This window comes from Sinohyriopsis cumingii, chromosome 16 (genome assembly GCF_028554795.1).
Source record: "Sinohyriopsis cumingii isolate HCF-2022 chromosome 16, ASM2855479v2, whole genome shotgun sequence".
In the NCBI taxonomy this organism is placed as follows: Eukaryota; Metazoa; Mollusca; class Bivalvia; order Unionida; family Unionidae; genus Sinohyriopsis; species Sinohyriopsis cumingii.
The window spans coordinates 74,813,273-74,827,549 of NC_142976.1; the positions used below are offsets into that span (position 1 = coordinate 74,813,273).

At 33.1% G+C, this 14,277-nt stretch overlaps 1 protein-coding gene across 1 annotated transcript in view; it reads left to right on the forward strand.

Moving 5' to 3' along the window:
* Window positions 1-14,277, forward strand: part of LOC149780798 (inositol 1,4,5-trisphosphate-gated calcium channel ITPR3-like) — a 265,188-nt gene that overhangs the window by 178,947 nt on the left and 71,964 nt on the right. Inside the window, exons 42-48 of the mRNA XM_089936233.1 lie at window positions 103-241; window positions 3,064-3,222; window positions 5,551-5,707; window positions 7,044-7,141; window positions 8,180-8,282; window positions 10,843-10,893; window positions 11,581-11,784. Of these exons, the coding sequence (XP_089792359.1) occupies window positions 103-241; window positions 3,064-3,222; window positions 5,551-5,707; window positions 7,044-7,141; window positions 8,180-8,282; window positions 10,843-10,893; window positions 11,581-11,784 (911 nt within the window). The remainder of the gene's footprint in view (window positions 1-102; window positions 242-3,063; window positions 3,223-5,550; window positions 5,708-7,043; window positions 7,142-8,179; window positions 8,283-10,842; window positions 10,894-11,580; window positions 11,785-14,277) is intronic.

Here is a 14,277-nt window from a genome sequence, read left to right on the forward strand (position 1 = left end):
TAATACTCTGATGTTTTCACTTGGAGTGTTTACATAAGTTGGCAACACTGGGGAATATCTCATCTCTACATAACTTTTGATGTTTCTTTTTTATTCTGATAGTATACACAGAAATAGGTGGGGATGAAGAACTGCCAATGGGAGAGGAGTTCCAGAGTCACATCAAATGTTTCCTGAACAGCAGCGAGAAAAAGCCAGAAAAAAGAGTGGAATGGACTGAGAAGCTTATCACACAGCTTCAGTAAGTATAGACATACACTCACATTTTGTCACTGGCCTCAGTTGCAGTGTTTTATTCTGGACCATTGCTGGAATAACTTAATAATCTCTAACCAAGAAGACAATTTGGAATTTTAAATGGAATTCACAAATGTTGCTGGAAGATATATATATAAAATCCACATTATAGGGCAGTTTTGCAAAGCTAGTAGAAGAAAAGATTTTGAAGCATGTCAAAATATTATAAATATTCTGAAAAATGAATGAAAATATAATAATAATAATAATAATAATAATAATAATAATAAAAATAATAATAAAAAATAATAATATTATTATTATTATTGTTTTTGTTGTTGTTATTATTATTATTATTATTGTAATTATTATTATTATTTTATATTATGATGAAATGTGTAATTTTTGTTCAATAAAATGATTAGAATCTGGAGCACTTGCCTTGGACAGTATGCTGTTACTTTTAGAGGTCGTAATGTAATATTATACTGGTGTTGCATTAATGTAAAAATGCAATACCAACAGAATAAGTTAACCTATTACACAATGTTGTGGTATATTCTCACTTATAAGTTGAGTCCAACTGCAAACTGCATCGACCCAGAATTGCCATCACATAATGTGACAGCTGACCTGGGTTTCTGTATTTTTTTTGTTGCAATTGATCAGTTAGTACACATGGAAGCAATTATATTATTATCCCCTAGAATTTTCAGAATATACAAATAAAACCTGTTATAACTCGATTTGTTATAACAGGATTCCATTTATAACATGATGGCAGCATGGCTCCCATTTTTTACATTAAGGTGATCTTTTTAACATCATAAATACATGCTCTCGGAAAAGCTGATTATTCGTATCCTCATCAGATTTTTAATCCATGCACTGCGTTTAATGTTGTCTTAAGTTCCAGAATTTTCTAAAACATATTGCTACATATGATCAAAAGGTTAGTTTTGAAATTTCAAGGCTCATTTTCTATACGGAATTTTTTGGAAAAATTTATTAACATGATCCTGCTTCTATTGTGATGTTATTCATTGGACCCTGAGTATTGCATCATAACGGGTTTTACCTGTGTGTTGGTAAATAGTGATAAGTCAAGTTTGTTCATTACAGCATTTTCTTCATTCTTTGCAGAGAACATTTCAGATTTTAATAAGCTGGTATAAAATATGTGTTCAGTGTATTGTAGTGAACATATCTAGCTAATTCCTATATAGTAATAATTCCTCAACCTGACAACTTGTGTAACAGATGTGATTCAGTTAACCATTGCTTTGTAAGACCATTAATTATGATCTGCAAGTTATTGGTTTCTGAAGCTTAACTGAATGTTTTTGATTTGTTTGTCAGCTTGGCTGATGTTTTGAGCAGGGTCAAATAAGACAACAAAGACAAAACATTGGGATCTTTGACTTGACTGTGTTGTATATGCAGATTTGTGTTATAATGAAGTCCATTATAACAGGGTTGCCATGTATGTCCTTTTCATTATTTATGTGCAACAGTTGGGAACTATTTTATTTGTACTGTAGATTTTATAGCGAGGAATGTGAAAACAACAATCCTTCACTATGCATTGTAGATGTTTTAGCCAGGACTGTTAGAAAATAATCCTTCAATATGCTTCGTAGGTTTTTTAGCCAGGACTTTGAGAAAAATAATTTTTCACTATGCATTGTAGGTTTTATTAGCCAGTAATCTGTAAACAATAATCCTTCACTTTGCATTGTAGTTTTTTTTAGCCAGGACTATGCATTGTAGGTTTTTAAGCAGTAATATTAAAACAACAATCCTTCACTATATGCATTGTATGTTTTATTAGCCAGTAATGTGAAAACAATAATCCTTTACTATGCTTTGTAGGTTTTTTAGCCAGGATTGTGAGAAAAAGATTCTTGCACTTTGCATTGTATATTTTATAGCCAGGACTGTGAAAACAATAATCCTTCAATTTGCATTGTAGGTTTTTTAGCCAGTAATACGAAAACAATAATCCTTTACTATGCATTGTAGGTTTTATAGCCAGGACTGTGAAAGCAATAATCCTTCACTATGCATTGCTGTTCAATTAAATAATTTCATTTTTTAAATTGAAACCTTCTGTTTAATGCGTAGTTCTGAACCTGGGTTGAATGTTTCTATCCTTCACTGATACATATGAAAGTCTCCAGCATTCTAGCCCATCTTTAGATGTGCAGTCTTTATCCATCGCTTGTGGTTTCTGGAGCAATGGGAACACTTGCATTGTGTGGAACTGAACATAATGTGAACAGTATGGAAATATGCAGCTATTTTTAAAACTCTAATATTTGTTATGTTATATGGAGTGTGCGTGTGTGTGTGTGTGTGTGTTTTGGACTTTTAATGTAGCTGTAACAATTTTAGTGATATCGTTATCATGTTTGCAGTGTTTCAGTTTATAGTGATGTCTAGCAGTGGGGTATCATGCCACCAACATGTAGCATCATGTCCCACCCAGTCATATTATCCTGACACCAGGGCAACCATTGCTAGCACTAACCTCTTAATGCTGAGTGCCAAGTGAGGAAACTGTTTGTACCATTTTTATAGGTCTTTGGTATGACTCAGCCAGGGTTCAAACCTGCAACCTCCTTTGTCTGAGGTGGATGCTTAGGCCACTGGAGAGGTCTTCTATGGATGATGAAGAAATGTTTTTAGAATGCATGCATCTTCACCAAATAGTTTGTTAACTTCCGATTCAGTTACTTTGCAAGTTACTTTGCTTTCTACCAGTAATGAAAGTTGCATTTCACTAGTTTCAGCAAGGCAGGATAATGTTGTTTTTTCTTCTGATAGTATATCCATGGAAGTGAAAAGAATGACAGAAAGTGCTAGACTTGAGATGGATGAATTAAACATCAAGTGTCTTCAGATACTGCGTGGAATAATTCACAATGAGGAAAGGAAACTTCCTGAGGATTGGGCTACAAGAACAACAGAACCAAAAATAGAAAAGTATTACTCACTAATAAATATAACAACTTTCTTTTATCAAAGTGTTAGCCAGTTGAAATGACACACCTGGAATTTTTTGATCCTTATATTGTGCTATTTATATATTTAAAAAAATAAATATTTAATGGCAGTTTCTTTTTGCAACTCTTGCACTAGTTTTGAATAGCAAGGATGGATAATTTATGATGTCCATTTTGTGACAAATCATAAATGTATCATATGTACATGCTTATAAGATGAGTCAAATTGCAAGCAGCAAAGATCCTGATCTGCAGTATCATCAAGTGTCAGCAGATTAGGGTCTATGTTGTTTGTTCTACTGATTAATCCTAACTGCACCAGATCTGCTGGCATATTATGCAATGGCAGATCTGGGTCTGTGCACATTGCAGTTAGACACATCTTATAAGCGAGTTCATATAGTATAGCCCAAAAGTTTAGGCAACTATGTCTATATTTGATGCTGTATTTTCTTTTGTGTGTATGATAAAAGCACAATAGTGTGACACAAAACCTATACATTTTGCACCTTTCATTATTTTCTTGTGCTTAAATATGAATGCATAAAAGTCCCTTTGCAATCATGAGGATCTATTAAGTTAGTTATGATGATCATTCAAGATATCTGCAATCATGAGGATCTATTAAGTTAGTTATGATGATCATTCAAGATATCGGCAATCATGAGGATCTATTAAGTTAGTTATGATGATCATTCAAGATATCAGCAATCATGAGGATCTATTAAGTTAGTTACGATGATCATTCAAGATATCTGCAATCATGAGGATCTATTAAGTTAGTTACGATGATCATTCAAGATATCGGCAATCATGAGGATCTATTAAGTTAGTTATCATTCAAGATATCGGCAAAACATTTTATTATTTCATGTGCATTACTAAACATCTACTTCAGTTACTTGCTTTAAAAAAATGAAACTCAGCTCAGCAAAAGATGTCGGTCTCAAAACCTATCAAACCTTAGTGAGGCACTAAATTTAGCCATCAAGAATTGTTCATTTTTAGGTTCTCTTGCAGAAAAGAGAAAAGAAACCAAGTTTCAGGAGACATCTGTTATTGCCTTGGTATGCATGATGAATTTATTGTCATGATATTAAAAGTTTCTATGATAGTTAATTTTTGGTCGAATTGCAAGGCAGTTATGGCTTATTGGTTAATAATATCTGTCCATCTTTCTGGCTGTCTATCCATCCATCTGTCAGTATTTCTGCCTGTCTGTCCATCTTTCTGCCTGTCTGTCTTTCTGGAAGCAATACTCTGGTTAGGTTTGCATTCAGCACTACACCGTCCAATGAAAATTAGTTCAGTATGATCCATATTTCTTGCTCCATGAGTTTGGTTACATATTGTGTTTAGCTCATTTTCTCAACCACTGTTTCCTTTGTAATCATGTAGCTTGGTATGTAATTGTATCATGAGGAGTATTACAGCTGTTGGTGAAAACTTGGTCACTGTGACCTATATTTCACTACTCAGGGGTTTGTGCTTACATTTGGATTGAGCTCGATTTCGATAGTTAGGATTTGTATTGATATTGTTTTCTCAGATACTGCTACTTCTAGCTCTTGTAACATGGTGATGAAATGTGTCATATAACGTGTAATGTCATTTAGTTAAAATTAGATCCCTGACCTATATTTCAAGGTCCAATAATTTTGGTTAATCTTTGTTTTGGCTCGTTTTCGCAGACATTATTATATATGTAGTCACTTAACTTGCTCAGAATGTAATTGCATCATTGCATCATAAAGTAATTCAGCCATCTATGTAAACCAGGTCAGTTTGACCTGTATTTCACATTTCAGTGATTTGTGCTTTCCTTTGCATTGAGCTCAGTTTCTCATGGTTACTTTTTATATTTAGGTCATTTTCTCAGACTCTTGCTCATAGAATCACAAAAGCTGGTATTTTGATGTACTGAAGTGTGGCTCAAAGGAAATGAAAATGTTTCAGAGATTGGTACCCAATTTTATCAGACTATTGCTCTAAGAATCACATAAATTGGTATTTACTTGTATCAGTCTGTGGTGCAAAGAAACAAACTATTGTCAAATATTGCTCCTTCATGAATAAAAATCGAATTTGCATGGTGGTTTGCAGCTCATATATTTTCAATGATTAGTACACCATGGATAGAAAGAGGGTTAACATCTAAAAAAATTAACTTAATGTCATTGTTTGTCGCTCAGCCATAGTGCTGTTTTCTTATAACATTTTCTTGAATTCATATTTTTTGTGTAAGAACTTTCTTTACTAATATAGACTGTCTTTAGAAATAATTTGTTTTTCTTTTGACTGAATTTAGAAATTTAAAAATTATCCAAACCATCCAGAATTTTTATGATCGGAAAGGGGCAATGAGGAAAGTTTTGCCACATCTGGCCACCAGAAATGAAGACGTTGCAAGGGAGGTGCTTGGATTCCTGTGTATCATGCTTTTCAATGCCAATACACAAGTTCAGGTAAAAATTAAAATTGTTAAAAAGCATAGAAAACTGTGTTCTATTCCTTAATCCTGTTTCATCTTTGTCAGTGGAGTATAAAAAGGTTTGAAGATAATTTTACCTTAATTGTACAGGTAGGGTCTTGCAAATTATGCTTCATAGGTCTCCTGCTGCACATGCACAAACTCAATATATGCTTTCCCAACAAGGCAGCATAAACAAAATTGGATTAATTATGATTCAGGTCTGCTTTGTGAATAAATGTGTTTACAAATTCATGCTGATTATTGCTTATCATGTGGGCCCTGAGTGGCCGAGTGGTCTAAAGCACTCTCCATTACGGATCACTGCCATCTCACCTCTGTCTGCGTGGGTTCGAGTCTCAGATTCGGCTAATGTGGGTATGTGAGAAAGCTTGTCAGTAGCTTCTCGTGGGTTGGTGGTTCTTTCTGGGGTTATCCCGGGTTCTTCCTCCACCATTAATACTGGCTGCCATGTATAGCCTATCGTGTGCTAAAAAATGGCATTAAACTCTAAAACAACAACAACAACCACTCATCATACTTACTGTGAAAGGCACTAAAGACTAAGAAAACTGAAGCAATTTAAATGTTTAATCTAGCTTTTCAAGAACCATGTCTTGAACTGGTTGCTGACAAGAATTGGTTGGATATAAATGACTTCAAGAATGTCTGGGGACAATCTTGAGCAAAGAAATTTGCTCCATTTTTAAAGTAATTAATTTGGTCACATTTATTTTGAATAACATTTTAGATATTTTAAACCTTTCTACTACATTGTCCCATTGTAAAATATTGTTTATAGATCTGATGTTAGAGGAAACTAATACATGGGTTGACATTCCAATCAATGTAATGACCGAGATTGATTTTTACTAATTTAATACTTGAAAAGTCAGGGGTCAATTTGGGTCAAATAGTTTTCATTCAGAAGAGATTTTTTGACATTACATGCTCAAAATGATGCATATTATTATGTAACTTGAGTAGAAAGATAATGTCTATAGCAATTGAGACCCGATTCTTGATATTTTGTGCCCGCATAATTTTAGTGACAAATCTGAAAACACTCAATTGAACGCAATATATTTTTTTACCCAAATTTTTTTTGGACTTCTTGTAAAGGGACATAACTTAAATCCTTTCATGGAAAGTGCAAGAGCCAAAATAGAAGAACTTGAAAGAAAAAAATCACAGTTTTGATGTACATACTTAAAGTGCCATCAAAATCGTATAGAAATTAGAAATCAGATATTTTCATCCATAGGGATTTTATTCTTGGGACAGTTGAAGCTTGAAATCTGAGATTTATCATTTTTTTTATTTCTTCTTAGCAATCAATGCTAGACTACTTTTTGTCAACAAGAGAAGAGGTGTTCTTCATGGCAGTCAGAGATAGAATGTCACTTTCAACTAATACAATAAAAGAAAAGTAAGTAAATACAGTTGAACCAGTCACAATAAAAGAAAAGTAAGTAAATGCAGCTGAACCAGTCTTATCCATACCTCCCAAATCGTCTTGATGCTTGTCTACTGGAACTGACAAATTTTGATCTAGTCATCTAGAGCCCTGTCTTGCAGTAACTGACAGATTAAGTTAACTAAGTTCTGTCTCTCATCTCCCCCTCCTTCCATCCCCAAAAGTAAAGTGGATACCTGTCCATAGCAACTAGACAGTCAAACCAGCTTTATAAATCAGATGTTCAAACAAGCAGTCATCATCAACAGTCATAATATCAGGGTCCTGTAAACAAAATCACTGAAGGAATGAACCTCTCTTAAACAACCATCTGTTTTTAAATTCCAGTTGTCTCATGTTCCAGGTATTGTTGCTTGAGACATATTTGAGTGTTTCTGACAAGAAATTTGGCTTGTTTTATGGCCAAATTGCACAGAATTTAATGATTCTGCTAAATTACATGGAATGTTTCTACTAAATTATGTGGAGTGTTTCTAACCAGTTACAAGTGTTTCTACTAAATTACATGGAGTGTTTCTACTAAATTATGTGGAGTGTTTTTAACCAGTTACAAGTGTTTCTACTAAATTACATGGAGTGTTTCTACTAAATTGGCATTTTAAGACTTGCAGAATACATTGAGTGAACGTTCTACAAAGTTTCCGTAAATTAATACGCATTTCTGAATTAGTGTAGAAATATCCTGTAACATTTAGAGAATTGACATCTACATCATCTTAAATAGAATTTTAGAAAGAAAAATGTTCTAAAAGAAGATTTTTCCTATGATCAGTTTGCACATATTTTTAAAGATAATAAAGTATAAAAAATTCTCTAAGGGATAATTCTTAGCAAAGAATTTTTCATGATGGTAGCTTTCTTGAAGAAATTAAGACTATTGTTGTTACATTTGATTTTAATATGTATATAATTAAGAAACAAAATATTCAGCGACATAACCATCAATGGAACCTTTTTTAATCTGGTAACTGTACCTAATTTCTTTTGCAGACGATCACTTGAAGCACAACAGGAAGCTCAGAAGAAGAAAGATTCATCTAAGTCCTCCAAACGCTTGCTGCCAACATTCACAGTATCAGACAATGCTCTCAAAGTATGATAATTGCCCTATTGCTAAATGTGTGCATGTATTTATAGGTAGAGACAGTTCATTAGATGCACATAAGTACAAGCTCAAGTATTTGCTTTTTATGAGCTGGATTTATCCAAATGAATTTGAATATTGATAAATACATGTATTTAGTGTCTCAGGCCTGTTAGCAGACAGTAAGGGATATGGTATTCACATTTCCATGCATCCATCAGTCTGACAAACTTTTTCATTGAGGTCAAGGTATCACCTTGATATTTAAACTTTTCTATCACATTCCATTATGCTCTCTAATTTTCAAGCTGTATAAGACTAAGGGAAGAAACTTGGCGTGCATCATCATTAGAAGGTGTGTTGCTTACCACATTGGGGGTCCTATCATCAAGGTTGTGGCTCAGTATTTTATGTATTCCATCACATTTTCCTTCTGTTATACAACTTTTGAACAATTTGATATTAAAAAATGAAAGTTGGTATAATTATTCTAGAAGGTATGCCATGTACAAATATCACAGTCCAGTTTCTTTATTGGGTACTATTAGGACTGCATTGTGGTAGGCAAGGGACAAAACCTTGCTGAATTTGTTTGTTTAATTTTTTTGGTTGGGGGGTGAAGGAGGGTAATTCAGTTAGTACAGTGCTTGGGATGAAGTTGCATTTAGGGATGTTTATTGTTACTGTTGCTACTGAAAGAAAAATTAAAGCTATGGGATATAATTAGAGCACATTTTGACATCCTTTGAGCTCCAAATTAGTCACGTTAAAACAAAAATAGAACGTAAAAAATAGATCTACTTGTTTCTTTCTCATATTTAATTACATGTCTAAACTATTGACATTGTGTTTAATGTCAGATTGTCTGATGATTGGATTTCTTCATTTGTTTCATCCTTTTGTTCATAACATTAAATTCCACATTTCCATGAAGGACTTTAGTTCCAGGACATTTATTTATAACTAACCAAGTTTTCACACAGATAGACTTTACTTGCATTAGTTACAGATGATGAATTTATTAAAAAGTATTGTTGAAATGGTTTCTAATGTACCTGGTCATAGGTAATCAGCTGTGTGCAACAAAAGTCATAGGTAACCAGTTATGTGCCATAAGAATCCATTCATGTGTTGCATCTGATAAACATTAAAATTGCATGTGACACTGATCTTGCATTTTTATATATAGATCTTAAAAATGTATACATTGTCATTCCTCGCTTTGTTCAGTTCATTCATTCTTATGGCAATATGTCCATTTTCCTTCACCAAAGACAGCTTGTTTTACTAATAATAGTCACAAACTTTATGGTCTTGCTAAAATTAGTAACAAACTATAAATCCAATGGCCCTTCAGGCCAATTTTAAATGTCAAGGAAGGCAACTAAACTTTGGAGAAATGATTAGAAATGACAGCAGTTACTGCCCTTTGATATTCTACTTACTCTTCCGTTAATACTTGCAACAGCTGTAGAAAATACTTTTAAAAGGTAATCACAATCATTCCTCAAATATAATGTTTCCTAATGACAATATAAATTTTCTTGTGATATATAAAGAAAATATAATTTAGAAATTGTGAAAGATTATTGAAAGTAGATATTAAGAAGGACCATGCCTAAATATAACACGAGGTATGTATTTCCATCTGATCTTATGTAATCTTCGAAATGATATTGTGTCATATATATGTACATGATATTTCATTAAGTAATACAAGTTTTAAGCATTTTTTTTAATCACATGACTTCTTTGTTATTCCCTAGTTATTACTTTAAGTTTTTCTGGCATTTAGTGTGGTTTCTCTGACATTGTTATGTGTACAGATTTTAAATTTGATGGGTACATTGATCTAAATGGATACAACTCCTGTTTTATGCTCCAGTTATTAGATTCAGTTTTAACTCTTACCTCCTTTCCTCTCTTCTGTTTATATAGGTTATAAAACTAATGGGTAATTTCATCCTAGAAGTTAGTACTCACCATGGGCAAAAATAGGTCACTATTGTATGTACAGTTAAAAAAAACATGAACATTATAATTAATTTGGAGGGTACTAATAACCACAGTTAAAATTAGGCCACAGTGACCTACTTTATATGCTAAAGTGATTTTGTTCAGTTTTTCATTTTGTTTAATTTCTCTGACTATGTATAGACATGAACTTGGTAGGTGTATTTGTCGTGGATAGTACTACTCACCAAGAACAAAAGTAGGTTGCTGTGGTCTACTTTTCATACTCCAGCAACTTTACAGGGTTTTTGGATTATGCCAAAGAATAGGAGACAAAGACGTAACATTTAGATAATAACACCAAGACATAATGACCAAGGCATCGAACTGGATTTCAAAACCATTACTGTATACATTTCTATGGTTTCTTAGATAAAAAAAAAAATTTTCTTCATGTGATTTACATGCTCATTTCAATATAAAATTTATTTAAGTCCTCAAATAATTTCAGTTGTTTGCTCACCAACGTATGCAGAGGATAAAAATCAATAGACTCATATAACATCATAAATTTAAAGCAGTACTCATTTAAGCTTCTCTTTTTTTTCTTTCACAGCAAATACAGGCATATGAGGATGCATTAAGACAACAAAGACTTGCTGGATGGGTAAAGTTTGTCTTTATTCTCATAACTTGAATTGAAGGTTTACTTTACATGAACTTAAAATTGGCTAGACAGTTTTCATTTCTAAATATTATACATGTTGAACTGATGTGCTGATGTGCCATACAAAATGTATTAGTAATCACACATAACTAATTAATATGCATTTTCACTAATGATCAGTTATGTACACTAATTAATCTGTGAACTTGTGTACAGTCTTTAGTTAGTAGTTAAATTACCTGTTCATGCATTCTGCCTTATTGCACACTTTTAATCAGATTGAAATCAGTATCATGACTTGTCTAAAACAAATTACACTGCAGACCAGTCTTTCTCTGACAAACTTTTGATGCCCCCATTACTGTATCAGGAATAAACACATAGTTTTTCCTGTGTCCATCCATTCCATTGCATCTAATTATGTTATGTTTTTCATGATTTTTTTTTTCGGCTCAGTGTCTTTTGAATGACTAAATTAGTATGAGGCTTGACATAAGAAACAATAAGGTCAGTATTGATTTTCATCATTTTTTTGGACAGAAATTTACAGTTATAGTCTCTTTGACTGAGGGATTTGTCTTTCAGTTGTATTATATTGGCAAAGTTATCCATCTCATAGTTTTATTAGCATAGAATAATAAAATATTCCATATAGATTTATCCAGTATTCTGTTTTTGTTCATGCAGACAAGGAAGAAAAACAAACCAGTTGCCCCATCGAAGAAGAAAGAAAAGAAAAAAAGTAAACCAAAGCAGCCGAAGGTGAAAGTAGATAAGAAAGATAAGACTGCAGCCATTATAAAAGATGTGAAATTTGTAAATGGTAGCATGAAGGAAGAAGATGCTCTTATTGGGAACCCAGATTCTGAGATGACCTCTGTCAAGGTTGAGGTAATTATAGTGTCATTAAATTTTCAGTAAATTCAGCATATTTGAGGCACAGTTTTCATGACTTGTTTGTAGGTAATACGTAAAGATTACAAGCCTGTAGGCAGTAAATATATATATATATATATTAATATTAACATGTTGGTAGTATGTATGTATTAACATGTAGGCAGTATGTATGTATGTAATAACATGTATGTATGTATGTATGTATGTATGTATGTATGTATGCATGCATGCATGCATACATGTATGTATGTATTAACATGTAGACAGTATGTATGTATTAACATGTAGGCAGTACATATTTGATTACAGTAATTAGCCATTTTCAATACATCTAGGATCAGTTTTAAAATTAAATTATTATGCAGAGTTTTCTAAAACTTTTGACAAAATATAGTTATCTCTGAACTAGAGACCTTTGATGATCTATATACATTGAAACCATACCATAACAAGATGGTAAGGATCCAAAAAAGTGCCACTGTGCTATGTGATGTATCATGCTCCAGACAAGTTTGGGGCCCTCAGTGGCCGAGTGGTCTAAAGCGCTTTCCGCTATGTATCACAGCCATCTCACCTCTGACTGCGTGGGTTCGAGTCTCGGATTCGGCTAATGTGGGAATGTGAGAAAGCTTGCCAGTAGCTTCTCGTGAGTCAATGGTTCTTTCTGGGGTTTTCCTGGGTTCTTCCTCCACCATTAATACTGGCTGCCATGTATAGCCTATCTTGTGCTGAAAAATGGCGTTAAACCCTACAACAACAACAACAACCGAACAAGTTAGTTAGCTCAGTGAAGAAAATATTGCATGTGCATCTTCCCTAATAGTTGTACAAGACAGGGTGGGGAAGGAGTGGCATACCTATAGGCTGAGTGATGCAGTTACCAATTTAAATTGATGTATATTATATGAGAAACACATAAAACTGTGATTACGTATTTAATGATTATCTTTTGGAGCACAGAAACATGCATTGGTAAATAAATATAGATATATGAGAAAAATGGCTCCTTAATAATATAAATAGTTGGAATAAATGTCAACAATCTTATTTTATCCATGACAGTAATTCCATTGAAAATATGCTCAAAGAAGCATAATTTATATAATTTCTCTGCTAGATTCTAATCAGTTCCAGATAATTAATTTCTTGCTAAATTTACTCACACTAGCATATGAAACACTGTATTTTCTGAAATATTCATTTATGTTGGACATCTCAAAAAGGGATTTTTTAATTAATATGATATGCATAAATCAGACTTTGTAAACTTCTATTTTAAAAAAGTTGTATTTAGGCTTACAAAATATTTTTAACTGCAATTCATATATGTAGTGTTAACCCCATAATATGCTTTAGATGAACAATACAGCAGGTGTATAACTGATTTAACCAAGCTTGAGTACAATCCAATTGATTTCATGGGTAAAAAGTGATCTCTCCCCTCCAAAACAGTTGAGTCATTCTTTAATTGACAGAAAGAGAAAATGTAAGGTCTGTATTCACTCAAATTTATGTAGGTAACTATGACTTTGTACTGTTGATCAAAAATGGGGAGTAGCATTGTTGATTATAAAAGCTAATCCTTCAGCCGCACTGACTTAAACGGTTCTTTTCCTGTCAGTGTTCAACAAAATTACAACATTCCTGTAATAAGTGGTCTGTATATATCAGAGTGATTTCAAACTAATGTCTGCATTTCTGACCAGAAAATAAAAAGGTTTGAGTCATACTGATATCACTTTTTCCTAGTTATCTTCATGTCACATCAGATCTCTTACAATATGACATTAATACAAACTTTTTAATGTATCTTCATGTCACACCAGACTTCTCACAATGTGACTTTAATAGTAACCTTTTCAATGTATCTTCATCTCACACCAGATCTCTCACAATGTGATATAAATAGTGACTTTCTTCCCAGGTATCTTCAGGCCATGCCAGATCTCTCACAAATTATATTAGTAATTACTTTTTTCCCAGGTTTGTTAATCTCATGGCAGATCTCTAACAATGTGACATCTGTGGTGACCCTTTTCCCCAGGTATCTTTCATGTCACACCAGATCTCCCACAAGTGATATTAGTAGTAACTTTTTCCCAGGTATCTTCATGTCACACCAGATCTCACACAAGTGACTTTATTAGTGGCTTTTTTCCAGGTATCTTCATGTCACACCAGATCTCTCACAAGTGAGATTATTAGTGTATTTTTTTCTTTCATGTCACACCAGATCTCTCAGTATGTGATACTTTTGATGCCGCAAATGAATATGAAGACTGAAGTAGCTCCTGGTAGATCCTCCCTTATTTCATAAAATGCACTCAGAAGTGATTTTGATGCTGCTGGTTTTTTTTTTATAATAAAAATACTCTATTCTGAAAGATCATTATTAATCAAGAATGTCTAAATTGTTGGGTACCATATTTACCAAATTTGCGATACTAGTACTTTAAAGTGGTATACAAAATTTCCATCTGTTAAGTA